At 40.8% G+C, this 20,527-nt stretch overlaps 1 protein-coding gene across 2 annotated transcripts; it reads left to right on the top strand.

Annotated features, from left to right (window-relative positions):
- Window positions 1-8,852: 8,852 nt before the first annotated feature.
- LOC114516790 (E3 ubiquitin-protein ligase TRIM33-like) lies at window positions 8,853-14,896 on the top strand. Of its 2 annotated transcripts, XM_028536369.1 has the most exons (4): window positions 8,853-11,571; window positions 11,660-11,716; window positions 12,485-12,736; window positions 13,602-14,894. In XM_028536369.1, exons 1-4 carry the CDS (start codon window positions 10,434-10,436, stop codon window positions 13,940-13,942), a joined length of 1,788 nt encoding a protein of 595 aa, XP_028392170.1. In that variant the 5' UTR covers window positions 8,853-10,433; the 3' UTR covers window positions 13,943-14,894. The 2 variants fall into 2 exon arrangements, with proteins under 2 accessions (XP_028392170.1, XP_028392171.1); XM_028536370.1 differs by lacking the exon at window positions 11,660-11,716 and having other exon boundaries at window positions 13,602-14,896.
- Window positions 14,897-20,527: the final 5,631 nt, after the last annotated feature.

The raw sequence follows: 20,527 nt of genomic DNA, 5'->3' as shown, positions 1-20,527 counted from the left end.
TTTGCCGAGATGTATTGTTATCGTCGAATATCACATTTTTAACCTATATAGTTCATATCGTGATAATTGTGGTGGACACGTCATTTTCACCTTTTATTATTTTGATTTCGATATAAATTTCTTTGTATGAACTCACTGGACATGCATGCAGTTATATGTTTAACACACGCGGCAAGCGTTTTTACTACTACTACTACCTCGTATATTTGAACTAGGGAGACGTTAATATTAAAATATTCGGTCTTCCAGCTGTTTCCAAAACTGAATGTTGCAAGTTAGCATGAATCGTACTAGCTGTTGTTCCGGTCAGGCGGGCGGGATGGAACATTTATATAGCAAAAAAAACATTTCGTTTAAAGCGGGATTGAAACTGGGATGAAAAAAAGTCTCGGGCTCATATAAAAAGAATGCGATAATAATCAGAGAATGCGTAAATACACTTCAAATCAAACCACATGGACATGGTCACGGTTAGCATAGTCCCGTTCAACAATCTTTATGTAATATATTGTAGAATCTATATGTTGTATATATACAGTCATTTCGATCAAGTCCTTGAACGAACACAAGCTCTGACTTACGCATATCTAAGCCGATCTCTGGTTAATTTCCACTCGTTTAACAAGTTTAAGATGGCTCATCGCGTTGGTTTATCCAAGTTCAACAACTTTGGTAAGAGTCCGTAAGACACACAGTTTAATTTTACAATTTTACCCCTTATGAATACACTTCCACGCAGGTTTGATTCTTTATGATTCTCCCATAAACACACACCATTTTTACTCCTTTCATATCTTCATGTTTCTGTTAGAAAATATTGTGGACAGACAAATGATTCATACATAAAAGTTGAAAACGAATTGTGGTGTCGTTATATAGTATAAAGTCCCAACGAACGAGAACCGCCCGCGATTTCATAACCGCCACCTCCAATTTATCCCTCTATAGTTTCGGCCCTTTCCACGCCAACATAGTTGGCGCCGAGTGAGAAGCACAGGTGCAACCATAGTGGTGCCTTGTGAAAATACCCTCACCTTTATTTTACAAAACTTTTACGCCTGTGTCATTTAGGTAACATTTTGTCACTATAGCCTATTCGGCCCTATTGATTTATATTGACCAGGTTATCACTATATCGAAACAAATAAAACTCCAACATCCATATGAGTCAGTATACCATATAAGTCAGTCCAGTGTTTAAAAATATATCACTTAAACCCAGCGTACCCAGACATCTTTATCATGAAGTTGATCAAAATCACATGACAGTGTCTCGTTCGCCACATGACGAAAAGCTTGGACCGGTTGATTTAAAGAATATAATTGGATGAAAGACGCAATTCCTGCACATGGGCTCTTTTTTGCTCTTTTAAAGTTAACATTGTGCAAAATAGTAGGGGTGTATTGAAGAAGGGTCATATCTTCGCAATGTTTACCTCTTACAGTTTTCGGCCTGCTGGCAGAGAGCCCCTTGTAGTTAAGATTGCTGCTTTCAATATGCACTACTTATTAAATATTGACATCCCGATAAATACTTTCTTTTTGTGAAATTATACATTTTCCAATCTTGGTGGTTTTTAGTCTACTTAATACCATCCGTGCAAATCCAATTTTATAGTAGCTATAATATGCAGAAGATCAGTAAATCACTGTCACTGCATGAACACCCCCTAGTAAATACTTTATGACCTGTCCCTTATGAAGTTTTAAACTCGTCTCAGCTGGTTGGGTCAACGTGGGCATGTGACACGTTGTTTACGAAAAAGAGTAACCCTAGTGGTAGGGAGAAATTTGTAGACCCATGTAGCCTAACACTGTCTCGGCCTCCAGGGTTAACTTTTCCTACCGGGGCATGCGCAATAGCGAATAGAATATTGCTTAAAAAGACACCATCGCTTGCTATTGCGGTGCCCGCGCCAAGTTTGGCACCGCATTATATTGCGGTGCCCGCGCCAAGTTTGGCACCGCATTATATTCTGCCTGTGAGTTTGTTTGTTCGCATCAATACGTTTCCTTAATCGCCAAGTAAAAATTCCTTGCACATACTTGGAATGCTTGGAATTTTTTCCTAATTATTACTATTAATCTTGTTGTACGTTTGGCAAATTCCTTTTTTAAAGGAACGTTCTTTTTTCAATTTCAATCTCAAACTCTGATAATTGCGTGTATCTCTGCTTTTATGCACCCAAGAAGGACAAAAATACCACCATTCGATTCAGCGTAAGAAATTATACTCACAGGTCTTAAATATATTACTAAACAAGAGTATTCGCAGCGATTTATGACGTTTGAAAGACAAACGAAATTGAATTGTTGACAAATCGCTCAAAATTACTATGCTATACTTTACTAGTAATAGTAAGTTTGGTCTTTGATATCTTTCATATCGTTGGTTTTCTCTTTTAATTTTCGTCCTTAAATAAGTGGATCGGTCTTACATTACGATTTATTTTATAGTACTTTGAGCCAAATATATTCTATTTCGAAGGTTTTAAAGTATAGTTTCAATAAGCGAACTTTATGACAAATCGCTCAAAATTATTAAACAAATTAAAAATGCAGTACGCTTAATCCTTGACTTCTGTATCGTTGCTTTTCTAGTTTCCGGCTCTACGCCAGTTTATTCGTCTCACGTTTCTCTTCATTTTGATAGTATTCTTAGATAGTATTTTTAGCCTAAATATTTTATTTCTGAAGATTTTAAAACGGCGCAATTTTGACCTTAATGTACCAACCAACCAGGCTGCGGCCGACAGGAGAATGTAAGTTGGTGATGTCGTTAGAAATGAGCGGACGTTTTATTTCTAGACAAGCATTGCGGGCACCGCATTTTAGTACTGAGTCGGTAGTTACTTTATGTGACCCCTATTATAATGTATCACATATTATAGTGTATCACATACTTAGTCCTCCTCAGTCTCCCTCAGCCATCCTTAGCCCTCCTTAGACATCCTTAGCCCTCCTTTGGCCTCCTTACACCACCTTAGCACTCCTTAGCCCTCCTTAGCCCACCTTAGACCTCCTTAGCTATCCTTAGCCCTCCTTAGACATCCTTAGCCCTCCTTTGGCCTCCTTACACCACCTTAGCACTCCTTAGCCCTCCTTAGCCCTCCTTAGGCCTCCTTAGCCCTCCTTAGCCCACCTTAGACCTCCTTAGCCATCCTTAGCCCTCCTTAGACATCCTTAGCCCTCCTTAGCCCTCCTTTGGCCTCCTTACACCACCTTAGCACTCCTTAGCACTCCTTAGCCCTCCTTAGGCCTGCTTAGCCCTCCTTAGCCCACCTTAGACCTCCTTAGCCATCCTTAGCCCTCCTTAGACATCCTTAGCCCTCCTTTGGCCTCCTTACACCACCTTAGCACTCCTTAGCCCTCCTTAGGCCTCCTTAGCCCTCCTTACCTCCTTAGCCCACCTTAGACCTCCTTAGCCATCCTTAGCCCTCCTTAGACATCCTTAGCCCTCCTTAGCCCTCCTTTGGCCTCCTTACACCACCTTAGCACTCCTTAGCCCTCCTTAGGCCTCCTTAGCCCTCCTTAGCCCACCTTAGACCTCCTTAGCCATCCTTAGCCCTCCTTAGACATCCTTAGCCCTCCTTAGCCCTCCTTAGGCCTCCTTAGCCCTCCTTAGCCCTTCTTAGCCCTTCTTAGCCCTCCTTAGACATCCTTAGCCCTCCTTAGCCCTCCTTGGCCCACCTTAGGCCTCCTTAGACCACCTTAGCCCTCCTTAGGCCTCCTTAGCCCTCCTTAGACCACCTTAGCCCTCTTTAGCCCTCCTTAGGCCTCCTTAGCCTTCCTTAGCCCTCCTTAGACATCCTTAGCCCTCCTTAGCCCTTCTTAGCCCTCCTTAGACATCCTTAGCCCTCCTTAGCCCTCCTTAGGCCTCCTTACCACTCCTTAGCCCTCCTTGGACCACCTTAGCCCTCCTTAGACCACCTTAGCCCTCCTTAGCCCTCCTTAGGCCTCCTTAGCCCTCCTTAGCCCTCCTTAGGCCTCCTTAGCCCTCCTTAGCCCTCCTTAGCCCTCCTTAGCCCACCTTAGCCCTCCTTAGGCCTCCTTAGCCCTCCTTAGGCCTCCTTAGCCCTCCTTAGACATCCTTAGCTCCCCTTAGCCCTCCTTAGGCCTCCTTAGCCCTCCTTAGCCCACCTTAGCCCTCCTTAGCCCTCCTTAGGCCTCCTTAGCCCTCCTTAGACATCCTTAGCTCCCCTTAGCCCTCCTTAGGCCTCCTTAGCCCTCCTTAGCACTCCTTTGGCCTCCTTAGCCCACCTTAGCCCTCCTTGGGCCTCCTTAGCCCTCCTTAGGCCTCCTTAGCCCTCCTTAGCCCTCCTTAGACATCCTTAGCTCTCCTTAGCCCTCCTTAGGCCTCCTTAGGCCTCCTTAGACATCCTTAGCTCTCCTTAGCCCTCCTTAGGCTTCCTTAGCCCTCCTTAGACATCCTTAGCTCTCCTTAGCCCTCCTTAGGCCTCCTTAGCCCTCCTTTGGCCTCCTTAGACCACCTTAGCCCTCCTTAGACATCCTTAGCCCTCCTTAGCCCTCCTTAGACCACCTTAGCCCTCCTTAGCCCTCCTTAGACTACCTTAGCCCTCCTTAGACATCCTTAGCTCTCCTTAGGCCTCCTTAGCCCTCCTTAGCCCTCCTTTGGCCTCCTTCGACCACCTTAGCCCTCCTTAGACATCCTTAGCCCTCCTTAGCCCTCCTTAGACCACCTTAGCCCTCCTTAGCCCTCCTTAGACTACCTTAGCCCTCCTTAGACATCCTTAGCTCTCCTTAGGCCTCCTTAGCCCTCCTTAGCCCACCTTAGCCCTCCTTAGACATCCTTAGCTCTCCTTAGCCTTCCTTAGCCTACCTTAGACCTCCTTAAAGTGCTACTGCAACGAAATTTTCGACCCGATTTTTATTAGCCTAAACAAATATTCAGCCTTTTAGAAACAATTTGATGTATATATGACTTTTGTGTGTTAAGTAGAAGTTGACTAATTTTACCCTCAAACCTCGGTATCAAATGCGAACTTTTATAGCCGCCATGTTTGCTGATGTGACGTCATAACGAGTACCGATATTTCGAAGCTTATGGTAATATATATAGCTTGTGTGTTGTCCGCTTCAAATTTTCGAGCTTGACGCGGAGAACCAAATCATTTTATTTTGAAATGGAAGTTAATTCTGTTAACTAACATATATTGAAGAAATGCCTGGTAAAGGGTCTGAAAATATACGCCGATTTGTTAGAAAATTCAAACTAGTCTTAGCCCGTCTGACAGAGATATAATGTAGTAATATATGCCATATATAAGCATGTATATCTTGTGCCGCATAGTCCTTTATGCCACAAAGTCCTACGTAAGACGATCTTGAAGAACTTAAAAAAACTGCTTAGCCTTTCAGTAAAACAAGACGAAGGCAATGATATGATGTCCTTGTTACTGATAATATTGGTGTATGCTATGCGATATATTCCCGCAAACCATAAACAGTAATATACTGGCTATTGTAAATGCCACATTGCCACTGTTTTGCAATAGCGCGTATCGAAATATATCAAACTGAAACACACACTAACACAGGTCCTTTTATCTACATGCATAAATACTCAAGAAACACCATCCTTGCTGATTTAAATTGAACTTCAATGTCTTATGAAACGGCACTCGCCGTGCACATTCACCAAGGCCAACATCAGCTTTATTCAGCATGAATGCATGTGCGCGCAAAGTATCTCCGCATTGATGGTAAATCAGCCTTTGCCTATATATCAGTTAGCTTTCAACTTGTGCTACGATCAGTTCAGACATCAAATGTATGCACAGAATCTTCTTTCGATACTCTTTTATTTAAGGGATCTTGCTAAACAAGAGTCATATACGAATCTTTGAAATCGACTTAGCCGCGCAAAGAACCGCACCATGAAACAGAAAGTCGGAACAAAATTCAATATTTTCTTCGACTTTGGCGATCCATTTTTTCGTTAGGAACATATGTATAGATATTTAATAATTTTGATGAATACTGGCTTAGTAGGGACTGTAAGAAACGCAGCTTCTTCGTCGATGACTACTTAACACTAGTTTTTACGCCATGCTAAGAATCGGTACTCTTTTCTACGTCACAAACTACATTATGGCGGAGCAAAAGTTCGCATGTCTAAGTGGCAAAAATCGCGACTTTGGAAAGCTATAAAAATCTTTTGAGAAAGCCAATTTTGATTATGTTTTCAAAATGAAATCAGGAAAGTGAGGACTTTAAATTGAGCCAATAAAAATGGGGTCGAAAATTTCGTTGCGGTAGCACTTTAAAAGGTATGTTATGTATTTTCCGTGTAATGTGATATATTTTTGGAAAGAAATAAGAAGATGTATAGACGGCTAAGGAGGTCTAAGGTAGGCTAAGGCGGTCAAAGGAAAGCTAAGGAGGGCTAAGGAAGTCTAAGGTGGGCTAAGGAGGGCTAAGGCGGTCTAAGGAGGTTTAAGGAGGGTTAAGGAGGTCTAAGGAGGGCTAAGGAGGGCTAAGGAGGTCTAAGGTGGGCTGAGGAGGTCTAAGGTAAGCTAAGGAGGGGTAAGGAGGCCTAAGGGCTAAGGAAGGCTAAGGATGTCTAAGGAGGGCTAAGGAGGGCTAAGGAGGCCTAAGGAGGGCTAAGGAGGGCTAAGGTGGTCTAAGGGCTAAGGTGGTCTAAGGAGGGCTAAGGGCCTAAGGAGGGCTAAGGTGGGCTAAGGAGGCCAAAGGAGGGCTAAGGAGGCCTAAGGAGGCCTAAGGAGGGCTAAGGGGAGCTAAGGAGGCCTAAGGAGGGCTAAGGGGAGCTAAGGAGGCCTAAGGAGGGCTAAGGAGGGCTAAGGTGGTCTAAGGAGGGCTAAGGTGGTCCAAGTAGGGCTAAGGAGTGGTAAGGAGGCCTAAGGAGGGCTAAGGAGGGCTAAGGTGGTCTAAGGAGGGCTAAGGAGGGCTAAGGAGGCCTAAGGAGGGCTAAGGAGGCCTAAGGAGGGCTAAGGTGGGCTAAGGAGGCCAAAGGAGGGCTAAGGAGGCCTAAGGAGGCCTAAGGAGGGCTAAGGGGAGCTAAGGATGTCTAAGGAGGGCTAAGGAGGGCTAAGGAGGCCTAAGGAGGCCTAAGGAGGGCTAAGGTGGGCTAAGGAGGCCAAAGGAGGGCTAAGGAGGGCTAAGGAGGCCTAAGGAGGCCTAAGGAGGGCTAAGGGGAGCTAAGGATGTCTAAGGAGGGCTAAGGAGGGCTAAGGAGGCCTAAGGAGGGCTAAGGAGGGCTAAGGAGAGCTAAGGATGTCTAAGGAGGGCTAAGGAAGGCTAAGGAGTCCTAAGGAGGGCTAAGGAGGGCTAAGGTGGTCTAAGGAGGGCTAAGGAGGGCTAAGGAGGCCTAAGGAGGGCTAAGGAGGGCTAAGGTGGTCTAAGGAGGGCTAAGGTGGTCTAAGGAGGCCAAAAGGCTAAGGAGGGCTAAGGATGGCTAAGGATGGCTAAGGAGGCCTAAGGAAGGCTAAGGTGGTCTAAGGAGGGCTAAGGTGGGCTAAGGAGGCCAAAGGAGGGCTAAGGAGGCCTAAGGAGGCCTAAGGAGGGCTAAGGAGGGCTAAGGAGAGCTAAGGATGTCTAAGGAGGGCTAAGGAGGGCTAAGGAGGTCTAAGGTGGGCTAAGGAGGGCTAAGGAGTCCTAAGAAGAGGGAGGGCTAAGGGGCCTAAGGAGGTCTAAGGAGGGCTAAGGAGGCCTAAGAAGGGCAGGGCTAAGGAGTGCTAAGGTGGTGTAAGGGCCAAAGGAGGGCTAAGGAGGGCTAAGGATGTCTAAGGAAGGCTAAGGATGGCTAAGGAGGTCTAAGGTGGGCTAAGGAGGGCTAAGGAGGCCTAAGGAGGGCTAAGGAGGGCTAAGGAGTGCTAAGGTGTGCTAAGGTGGTGTAAGGAGGCCAAAGGAGGGCTAAGGATGTCTAAGGAGGGGGTGGGCTAAGGAGGGCTAAGGAGGGCCTAGGGCTAAGGGGGCTAAGGAGGCCTAAGGGCCGGGGCTAAGGAGAGCTAAGGATGTCTAAGGAGGGCTAAGGAGGGCTAAGGAGGTCTAAGGTGGGCTAAGGAGGGCTAAGGAGGCCTAAGAAGAGCTAAGGAGGGCTAAGGAGGCCTAAGGAGGGCTAAGGAGGCCTAAGGAGGGCTAAGGAGTGCTAAGGTGGTGTAAGGAGGCCAAAGGAGGGCTAAGGAGGGCTAAGGATGTCTAAGGAGGGCTAAGGATGGCTAAGGAGGCCTAAGGGGGCTAAGGAGGGCTAAGGAGTGCTAAGGTGTGCTAAGGTGGTGTAAGGAGGCCAAAGGAGGGCTAAGGATGTCTAAGGAGGGCTAAGGATGGCTAAGGAGGTCTAAGGTGGGCTAAGGAGGGCTAAGGAGGGCTAAGGAGGCCTAAGGAGGGCTAAGGAGGGCTAAGGTGGTGTAAGGAGGCCAAAGGAGGGCTAAGGATGTCTAAGGAGGGCTAAGGATGGCTGAGGGAGACTGAGGAGGACTAAGGTATGTGATACACTATAATATGTGATACATTATAATAGGGGTCACATAAAGTAACTACCACTGAGTCTGGTTCTGCCTGTGAGTTTGTTTGTTCGCATCAATACGTTTTCTTAATCGCCTATTAAAAATTCCTTGCACATGCTTGGAATTTATTCCTAATTTACTATTAATCTTGTTGTACGTTTGCTGAATTCCTTTTTTCGAGGAAAGTCTTTTTTTTAATTTCAATCTCAAACTCTGATGATTGCGTGTATCTCTGGTTTTATGCACCCAAGAAGGACAAAAATACCACCATTCGATTCAGCGTAAGAAATTATACTTACAGGTCTTAAATGTATTACTAAACAATAGTATTCGCAGCGATTTATGACGTTTGAAAGACAAATTGTATTGTTGACAAATCGCTCAAAATTGTTATGCTATACTTTACTATTGTTTCAATTTTTCCTCACTTCGATAGTATCTTAAGGCCAAAATATCTTATTTTAAAAGCTTTAAGCGCAATTTTGACCTTAATGTACCAACCAACCAGCGGCCGACAGGCGAATGTAGGTTGGTGATGTCGTTAGAAATGAGCCGATATTTTATCTCTAGGTTTGTTTGCAATTTTATGATATAAAGGGCTAGCTTGGTATAGATAAGATAAATAGCGCTCTAGTCTTTGACTTGTAAAGCAGTATTTCAGATAGGTATAGACACTGAGAGGCATGCGAAGGTTTGTTAGGTATTATTCAGTTTAGGCCACTAAATAAATACTTTTATCATGAGAGCACATGCATTGGAAGTATATGTGAATATCCTGCATGATAACATAGTAATAATAATAAAATGCCAACATCAACTAAGATGTCTACAAGACGACGACATAAGACAGTAATAAAACGCATTCTGTTGGATTACTAAAGCCTACTAACGCGGTAATATTTACATTGACGTTTATAGTAGCTAAAATTAAACAGAGCAACTTAGTCCTATTTGAACTTTCTAACTCCAGTTATTAAACGTGCCAAACATCTTTGGTCTATAATTATTGTAAACGAACTAACGCGGCCGTCCTATAACCGCAGGAGAAACACAAGGCTATAACACAATTTATATGGCAGGGGCTCTCTCGTGTAATTGGGGTCTTTTTATGAGGGGTCAAGCATGTTTTTGTACCCTAAAGTTCTTACTCCAGATATATGTGGAGGGTTGTTGCCATATGTGGAGCTCACTGGTTTCCACATAAAATCGGAACAGTCGACGCACAAAAAATTCTACACTATTCGACGAGAAAATACTTGCTGGAGCAATGCGTTGACTTTCGTGGACTGCGTGGAGTCACGTAAGCAGAGGGACAGCGAATTCAAAGGAACAACCACTGAGTGGAACCAGGGAAAAAACAGAGTGGTCTCTCTATACATATTTTTCCTCTGTGGTCGACTCTGTCCATATCTCCTCTGTGACTGTACGTATTATACTGACAGTTACGAGGCAGCAATTTTGTGCAACTCTTCAGCCTCGTTCCCGGAGTAATAAATACAGAAACATTACATAGATCAGCTGGCAACTCTCCATGTTCGTAAGATTCTTGGCGTTTTGTCACATAATTTTTAGTTGTTGCCGGCTATTTAATAAAGCCCTGGCTACACGGGCAGTCATTGTAGTTCATATAATAAAGATATTACAAATATTCTTTTTAATAATTTTAATATTTTACTAAACAATAACTATGGTTTTATTCAGTAGACAAAAAGTACTTCCTTGGAACTGGAATTAAAATGCTTAGAATTAAAATAGAACATGCAGGATGTGAAATTTTATCGATTAGCCAATAAAATTGCAAATATTAAGGGTGTTTGCATCACAAAGACATTCTTTAGTTAAACAGGCGTCGTATTTTATTACTCGTATCAGATAACTTCATGATAATTTATAAACACGGTTTGTCTGGTGAGGAAACGAAAGTGTTCGTCAATAGTCTAACGCAGTATGGCTACTGCACCAGATCCTGTTCCTGTAAAGCAAATGGAAACACTCTTAAAGTGTTCTGTTTGTATGGAGACATTGACTCAACCGCGGACATTGTCATGCTATCATTCATTTTGTAAACACTGCTTGGAGAATTATGTTGCCGCTCAGCGCGAGAAGGCAGTTGAAGCTAAAGAGAAAGTACCAGAAATCTTCGAATGTCCATTATGCCGCACGGAGTTTTCAGTCAAAGAAGGGGAAAATATTGGCGAGAAAATGCCAGCAAACCACTTTATTAACAACCTGTTGGAATTGCTCAGCATACAGCAACAAGCCCATCATGTAAAATGCCAGTCGTGTAAAGCGAACGCTCCTGTAGCCATCAGATGCGTGTCGTGTGATAAATATCTGTGTCAGAAATGTCTACAAGCTCACAACACCTGGCCAGACTTCGAGGATCATGTCGTGTTGACGTTGGAAGAACTATCTAAACCAGAAAACCGAGCGAAGGCGAAAGGTAAACCTCGTTGTGAGAAACATGACAAAGTTCTGAAGTTTTATTGTGAAACATGCAAAATCCTTGTTTGTCGTTACTGCATGGATCTTAATCACACTCGGCCTGAACATGCGTGGTTCCCTTTGACAGACGTTGTTGTACAGCACAAAGAAGCGTTAAACGCATCTTCCAGTATATTTCAGAAGGAAAAAAACGATGCAGCCGAGAGTAATCGTAAGATTGAAAAGGCAATGGAGACCCTGATGAAAAATGCTACAAAAGCAAGAGACGCCATTAAGCAGCAACAACAAAATATCCTGAATGCGTTTACCAAGAAACTCGAGAAAGAAACGACATCCTTGCTTGACCAAGTTGAGATGAAATACAGAGAAGCCAACGAGCTCCTGTTGAAACAACAAACCAACGTGAAAGCTTATTTCGAAAAAGCAAAAAGTTCGTTGGATTTTACCAGCAATATTCTCTCCGGCGGAAGCGACGAGGTACTCCTTGCTCTCAAACACGAAATTGAGGAAAAAGCTGGGAGCATTGAGAATGAACGACCAGAATGTATGGAGCCAATCCACGATGGCCTCCTTGAATATTATCCAAAACCGACCAAAGACATCATGGAGAATTTGAAGTTAAACCACATAGGAAAAATTGGTAGGTGTATTGTGTATATATTAGAGTTGTAATAAATATTATAATTGCAAATATTATATTATGATTGCACTGTTGCGATTAATTTCAGATATAGAAGAGTTTCGTTTTAAAGCCCGCAGTTATCCTTCCTATACTGCTAAGAAAGGTAATCTGAGTAAAAATGAGTTGTATATATACGATCCAAAAGCAACAATGTAGCCATTTATACGAGTAGAAATAAGCCGTGACATAAAAAAGGCTAAATAAGTCGCGAACAGTCGCAGAAACGCTCCATTTGCTCGCCCCTAAAACAGGCCACAACCCAAATTAGCCGAGGCTTCAGAGCTCGTCCAAAATAAGCCGCACCTAATTTGAGTCGCACGACGTTCTCGTATAAATGGCTTCACGAGCAAATCTTACATTGAACTTCGGTGTCACACCACTGTCCAGCATCAACCTTCCTGCCGTTCCTTTCAATTTGCAATGCAAAAACTGTCTCGGCGGCAAGGACTTGCGATAGCGAATATGAGTCGTTTATACGAGTGTTTGCGACCAATTATATAATATAATTTTAACAATATCCCGTATAAACGCACTGTTCGAGACTTTTTTAGGCCGCGGTTTATTTTCGCTGGTATAAATGGCCCTAATAAAGATTTTGAATATATTCATAAATTATAGTTCAATTCGTAGAACAATGAAAGAATAGAATTAGCCGATCGATCACTTTTGTTTACTCTGGGTATAAACCTAATTAACAAAACTTTTCGTTAAACTCTCGCGTTCTTTTTATATTTCTTACAGAAAAAAATTTGAATCGATTAGAGAGATTCTGTCTCTTTAAGATTGTGTCTCTTTAAACTTTTTAAACAAGATAAGTAGTAATTTTCAATAAAGTGGACCACCTTGGGTCAAACTATCTGTATGATTTCAGTTGAACCTGTTGAAATCGTATGTGAAAAATCAATCATCTTGGAGGGTAAAATTGAACAAGCGAAGCAACTTGTAAAGTGGATGGAAGATAAGAAGTTTGGTTGGCATCTTTGTTATCGAGCTTCACGTGACGGTTGGGAAGGAAAAGATTTTCATGAAAAATGTGACGATGTTGGACCTACAGTGATCTTGGTGAAGTGTGAAACCAACGTCTTTGGTGGTTTTACTGATCAAAGTTGGAAAGTAACATCAGGTATAATTTGCACTATCTTATGAATTCTTGCCATGATTCTGCAATGTGCATGCTCAACGTGAGTCAATGGATTAGGCAGGGCTCGGAAGCTTTCGTCTAATTGGATATTGCTTTTCTATGCTTTCTAACGAAGCTATGCTATTGGTTGAAACAGAAATGTATTGTAAAGTTCAGCCAATGAAAATCATTCTTGCGAGGAGCTGCGACACTACCCGTGTCGAAGGCGAATATGCATTAATACACCTAATGGCAGTTTTCCACTAGGTTTTTGACCGAACGAAATTTTTCGTCTGATATTCTTTTCAATTGTGGGAATTCGACCGTAACGGATTAACGGAAAAAGAAAATCGGGTCACTGAGGCTTTAACCAGTTTTCCACTAGGCGGAATTTTTCGATCGAACGAAAATTTTCGCCCGATTTTCTTTTCAGTTGTGAAAATTCGACCGTAGCGAATTCCCTTCACGTGCACCGGTCACAATTGAAAGGAAAATCGAGCGAAAAAATTTCTTTCGATCGAAAAATTCCTCCTAGTGGAAAACTGGCTTTAAAGCCTGGTTCACACTTTTCGTAAGAATGTGGCATTCCCTTTGTCTGAGATCACTGGTGCGCAAGATCCTTTCGGAACTACTATAGATCTCCGATTCTTAAGACAAGTGTGGACAAGTTGAATTGAAACACAACTTGTGGATCAAGACTGGATTTTTGTAATTCTTTCTTACTTATAGACTCTATTTCTCTATTTTCTCAAAATGTTATTATTTAAATGTTATTATTAATATTATTTCGATTACAAAGAATTTCTGATATTTCTAATATTTCTGATATTTCTAAGATTTCCTAAAATGTAAATATCTGTTTTTTTAGATTTTAAAAAGTATGAGTATAAACGTTCCAAGTCGTCATTTCTGTTTTCCTTAAAAAATAAGGCGAATATGAGCCCCTTCAAGTGCCTGATGAAAGACGGTCGAAATGGAAAAGCAATCTACTGTGAATATAAGTTTGGACCAGTCTTTGGTGGTCGTGGTGATGATCTGGTAATCTGCCCTAACGCCAACACAACCCAGGGTTCATACAGTAGTCTTGGTGGCACATATCAACCTCCCCCAGGATATGAACCTGGAGCCCCAGAAACCCGAGCTCTCTTGGCGGGCAGCTGCCCATTCACTCCATCAGAAATTGAAGTTTTTTGCACCCGAATCCTTTAATTGATTTTACATGATTAATTACATTAGATTTAATTTTACATGAATTACATCAGATTTAAAAAGTATCATTAAACACGTTAAATTCGATTTACTCGTGATGATCGGCTTCAGTCCGTCAAATGTAGCATAACAACTGCCTTTAAAAAACACTTCTCGAAGTTTCGACTCAATGGCCTTCGTCAGGAAAATGTGATTCACGTAATTGGTAGGTTACGTGTACATTATTGTGTAACCATAGGAGTCCAGAAATGTTTTCGTTCTCGTAGCGATCGCGCGTGTATACTGTTATTATTATTAAAATGACTTGGTTTTGTTTTGAGGTACTTAGCTAAGTATCATCAGTATCATACAATTTCAATTTTGACCCAAGAAATTACGTGCACTGTTTTTTTTTTCTCAAATTATGTTGAGATAAAAGCAGAAATAATCGATATAGTCATAGAATGCGCGCTTCTGTACCTTCCAGTACCTTCTCAGTTAGCAAATTGACGCCACATTAGATATTCGAATCTCGAAATGGCCGATTTACAAGGGCAAATTCAACTCTCCCCATGGCTTTTTCGCAAGATACACCGCGATGTTAACGTTACTTTGGCAAATTTGGAAGTTGGTTGAACGAAGAACCAAGAATTCAGTATTCAAGCATATTGCACTTTTTGTCGGATCACTTTTAGTAGATTAGTGGAATTTATAAACTTTATGGGCTTCTAGCTCTAAAATAGTAATCATGCAAACTATGTTTTTTAGAAGAAGACAATTTTTTTGGGGGGTGTGCGTCAAATTTCCTGTGAAACTTATATTACCTAGCTAAATCCACCACTGGCAACATGTTCGAAGGCAGTAATACCGTAACACCCGTCTCCTCCGTTAAATATGACGACAGAATCGATACAAGATTGCGATAGGTAACTCAGTGCGAAGCCAAATCAAGCCAAACATAGTCATAAGGTAGAAAAAGGTTTAAGTAAAGTATTTAAGAAAATAGAAGGGGTTCATTTGTTTTTGTTTGACAAATCTCGCCTGAGATATTCTGAAAGAACACGAGAAAGATAAGTCTTATAAGTTTGAAGTTAAACGGCAAATTTTGAGCTTTCATGCATGGACCGATTTATTGCATGAAAACGTATCAAGGCAATTGTTATAAATTCTATAACAGCATTGACATAAATTTTCATGAGTTAATAAAATAGCAGATGCCGAGGGGTGTTTGCATTTAAAAACCTTTCCTCGGCGTCGTATTAGTTATCTTTAGTATAGTTGCTATGGAGCACGTTTTGTCGATAGCGTTTGAGAAACAGGCTAAAACAGCATGGGCCATGGCTAATGCACCGGATTCTGCTGAAGGCAAACCTCGTTGTGACAAACACAACAATTTTCTGAAGTTTCACTCTTTCGAGATTAATGTTGAAATGAGTCAATGAGTTATGAGTCAAAAATTTTGCTGCATTTTCGTAACCACAGTTTTGTAACTGCGGATAAAGATTTCGCCTGATTTGCCTAAAATTTACCTTCGAATTTCTCGGCTACATTTTACATTATCGCCAAAATAACTCTTAAACAAGGTTAGATATTTCTATTCGTTTGATAAGTACTATACAACATTCGCGTCCGTGTTGTATCAGAGATAAAAACACTCGCCTTCGGCTCGGGTTTGTATCTACTGATACAACACGGCCGCGTTCATGTTCTATATGGTACTTATTAAGTAGTTATTTAGGAGGGCATTTATGGCATTATGAAATTCGGAGATCAAAATAAAAAGTGATGCATGGGATAAGCAGGTCTTCACTAACGTTCAATTTATTAACTGATATACAAGTTCGGACGGACTTACTGCAGTGACTGCATTGTCCTACCTTGAACATATGAACCCTTGAAGTACTATTGTATTAATACTGGATTATTATTGAAGAATACTTCTAACCAGACAAATGCAAATAAAGTTCATACAGACTCATAACTCATTGACTCACAACTCATACACTCATTTGACTCACAAAACAGGCGTTCTCCACTCTTTCTGGTGGAAGCGACGACGTACTCCTTCACTCAAACACGAGATTGAGGAAAAAGCTGGAAGCATTGAGAATGAACGACCCGAATTTATATGGAGCCAGTCCACGATGGCCTCCTTGAATATCCGATCCAAAACCAACCAAATACATCATGGAGAATTTGAAATTGAACGACTTAGGAAAATTGGTAGGTGCAAATACTAGAGATGTTATATTACTGTCACTATAGACCGCTGCGATTATTTTTAGCTACACTAGAAAACACAAGGCGCGAGTTTCGTCTTCCAAATATTACGCCATTTACATCACCAGGGGCCGATTGTTCAAAAGCCGGTTCTGGACCGTTAGAATTAAGTCATAATTTCTAAAGTTTAAAACTGGCAAACAGTGGCTCAGAAGCACATAATTCATAAACTAAAACACTGGATTAAAACTGAACCCAGGGTTAGTGCTAACCTGGCTTTGCCTTTGAATAACTGGCCCCAGGCCCAGATCTACAGTATAGTTCAAGAACACAGGTCGATGATTTACGTGTAATACAGGCTAGGAGCAGAGTAATAGTTTTCATGAAATAGTTTGTATTGTAACTTCGCAATTCGTGTCTATGGTTATTTTTAAATTGAAACGTTAGAGACTTCCGCCAAGTATTGTTTTTAGCTTGTCACATGGACCCCAGAACGATGCAACGACAGAGGGGTGGGAGGGCAGATTTTGGTGAAAGGGCACTGCAGCGGCGCAAAATGTTTGCAAAACATCGTTTGATGAACTTCGTATCGTCGTGTATCGTAGTAATTTCGATACTTTTACTTGAGATATCGGAATGCAATTTTAAAATGAATTGCATATTTGCTTCGCCCCCCTTGCCGCTGCTATGTAAATATCTTCAGTTTTCTAAAAAAACACGATAAATCGCAATCATTTCTGTAGGGGATCACCCAAAAGACCGCCAATAGACCTTATGCATAGTGACGTAACAAGCCGTGATACCTGCAGGGAATTCTGGTCTTAGTAGGCACGGCGGGAAATTTTGAAGTAATTTGACCGCCGTGACTAGTAAAACCAGAATTCTCTGCACGGCTTGATACGTCATTATGCATGAGGTCTTTAATTACATCGTCGGATCGTACCTCTTATGGTTATGAAATTATTTATCAAGCTGCCCTATTTAGTAATTTTAAAGTTTTTCAGTCAAGTTAGTATATGCAGCGCAGCTGTCCCAGACCATGCCTTTGAGACGATATTTTCCACAGCTGAATGTCAACAGTTGCTTGCAGTCTGCTATAGTCGCTCATAAGCGCTCTTTTAAATGTGCATATTCAACCTTTTTTCATTTACTTTTCGTTCATTCATGGGGTATGTAAATAGTTCCTCTAAACGTGCTTTAAATAAATATATAGATAATATACAAGAGAAGTGCAGGCTATCAATAGCCTATTGCGTGTGAAATTAGCCTTTCTCACGATGACGTTTTGGGGGTACTTTCAATTTTCTGAAATAGGTTTAAAAATTATGATTTAACATGAAAAGCAATTGTTTAGAATTAACAGACCATTTGAAGAATAAATTTAGCCTAAAATTAAAGACAGTCGCCCTTACGAGGTCTGACGGTTTTGAAAAAAAGTACCCCAAAAATGGCGGCATGTTCCTCATCGTGAGAAAGGCTAATTAATGAGCAGTATTATTTCATTTTTTTGAATGTTCAATGAAGGTAAACATATTAAAATAATTTGCTATACTACATGAGATTTGATTCGAATGTGTACGTTTGCGCCCCCGTGTGCTCAGCCCGTATTTATCAGGCATTGAAATTATATAGCAATATGTTAACTTCTAAATAAACTAAAAAACCTTTATATACACCTTGCGGATATAATGAAAAATTTAAGATGTATGATATTATTTAGTAGTAAAAATAAGCCAAATTGCCCTGGCCCCTCTTCTTAATTTCATCTTTCGTTTTACCGTCTAAGCTGAGTATTTCGTTGTAAAAGCACAATAAAACGTTTTCAGATATCGCTTTGAACTTCGCTTTGCGGCCTTTCCCCAACTCCCAGCACTTCAAGTAACCGTCAGGACCAAGAGTACAAAAGCCGTTTTCCGGGTGATCATCAACGAATTTGTTCGCCTCCTTATATATATGCCTCGCGTATATCTTTGTCATTGAAGTTCTTAATATCTTTAGGAGGGCCAACCTGCTCAGAGGCTGTGTATCCTGCTATCCAACAACGAAACCTAGATTGAGGCAAACAACTGTTCCCCATCGCAAATTATTTAAGCTGAAAGTTTAAAAAAATGTTTAATCACATACTGGACAAGCACAAGTCGATCCCTGGAAACGTATAAATTTTTGGTCGCGCGTCCCTCCTGATTGAGAATCAAGCTTTGCTCTTAAATAAAACTGACCAGGCATGCATGTATAACGACAGTACTCAAACCTGCGTCTCATGCACATATTTATTTTCCAAGCGATAATTTCCTCTGAAATGTGTCCTTGTGAAAAATCCTTATGTTAATGCCTGCTCTGGAAAATGATTCTCACGAAAAAACACACGACGTAATATTGCCGTGTATGTTTAACATAATAATATAAACAAGATCAAGTTTTTTTATACGCAATATTGCCATTACTATCCTGAAGACTATACCCAAAAGATGACTAGTACTGGGGGGAATTATTATAAAGGCACTACGTATATTCATTGGCAGCATTTCATAGACAATTTGTAATTCTAGTAACTACTATTAATCCAAAAGAACTTGCAAGTGTGTGTTTATCTAAACAAATTTTTGATGCAAGAATTTAGTAATAAACCTTTTGTCGAAGTGCAATATATTAAAAACAATTGCGTCACATTGATTTTGATAACCTGTCGCATTTTTATATTTGTTTAATTGTTAGCTACAAACGGCTCTGACTTTGTTTAATGGAGTCTATAATTTTTATTCCTGTTGTGAGATGCTTGAAAGCCAGACAGTATATTGCTTCACGCCAGCGTCGTAGATTAATATACGGTGCACGAACGGTAAGAACGGTAATGAAGTAAGTTCTCGTTATATAAATGCTAAGATAAAGTACTTACCAGTCACAAAACTGATTCCAAACTGCATGTATGTTTATGCAATTCGTTTCAACACGATATCAGTTAAACGGAAGAATTTAGCAAGCAACTATATATATATGTACTTACATACCTTTAGGCTTATAATAGCCGCAATAATTTCCTTTCTAGACTCTTTGACGTCATAGGCATACTACACGCGTGAAAACGCTCAGGTTGATGTAAGTTGATATAAACAGGATGGAGCAATGTTGTGCTGCCCACATTGTTCAGAGTTGTTATCAATATTGAACAATATTGTCACGCCCGATTCAGTTTCAACAATATTGTTCAATGTTGATAACAACTCTGAACAATGTGGGCAGCACAACATTGCTCCATCCTGTTCATATCAACTTGCATCAACCTGAGCGTTTTTATAGGCGTGTAAGGGCTGTTTTTCACTGCCGCGTTTTTTGCATAACTTAAAGTATACATATGAAATTAACGATAGAATTCAAATGACGCATAGGGTTGAATTCTGATGATGATCTGGTGTGTCAACTTTGAAAGTTTTAGGCTTTTACCAGCGTGTACGTACGTGCAAAAGAACGCAACAGTGCCAATGGAAAACAGCCGTAATACTTTGCCAATTTACGTATACAATATGAAAATCTGTTTATAGTGTTAAAAGAAAATATCAAAATTCTCAATCGACCACAATAATTTTGATACACATCTTATGGCATGACTATAGAAATTTCCGAGAATCGATCAATATTCAATAAAGGTTTGCTATATAGCTATCATGCAATTGACATGAATGAAGTTAAAGGAGGTTTGAGGTGCAGGATCAAACATAACTATGATCAAACTAAGTTTGATGGTAAAAGAACCTTTAATAAAAGATAATATTGTTCTACAAATCGCACCAACATACTTATTAAACGGAAGTTTCATATATTCGCAAAAAAATACCAGCTTTACTGACACTGTCGTACAGCTATCTGAATAATCTGATAAACATCGAACATTCAGTTGGTCGATTTTAAAGCCCAAACTTTGAAAAAACATTTGGAACAACCATCAATTAGACAAGTCTGTAGACAGAAGAGTGCATATAAACTGTAAGTAATGTTAGAAAATCGCCGGACGATATTAAGCATTTTCATAACTTCCGAGTTCCGCGTGTTGACCGTGCATGTAGACATTTCATGCAGACATGCACAATGACCTGCCACAGGTTTGATGTTATTTTACAAACAACCACTTTTCGATTCGAGTCATGCTTATTTACGTTTCGGATTAGGTAAATCGTATACTTTGATAAAATTTATCAAAAAGTTAATAATGATAATCGTTATGACAGAAAATATTGCGTACAAAATCTTATGGATAGAGTCGCTCAATGCGTATTAGGCAGAGCGACATAAAACAAAAATGAAAACACAAGTTACTACATCGAAATTATTTCGCAACCAGCTTGTTTCGTATGGCAAGTACGAAGCTTGCTACACTCATCAAATCTTAGC

This window comes from Dendronephthya gigantea, unplaced genomic scaffold, assembly GCF_004324835.1.
Source record: "Dendronephthya gigantea isolate DGI-Jeju-01 unplaced genomic scaffold, DenGig_1.0 000006F, whole genome shotgun sequence".
In the NCBI taxonomy this organism is placed as follows: Eukaryota; Metazoa; Cnidaria; class Anthozoa; order Malacalcyonacea; family Nephtheidae; genus Dendronephthya; species Dendronephthya gigantea.
This window is presented reverse-complemented; position numbering and strand designations above follow the sequence as displayed.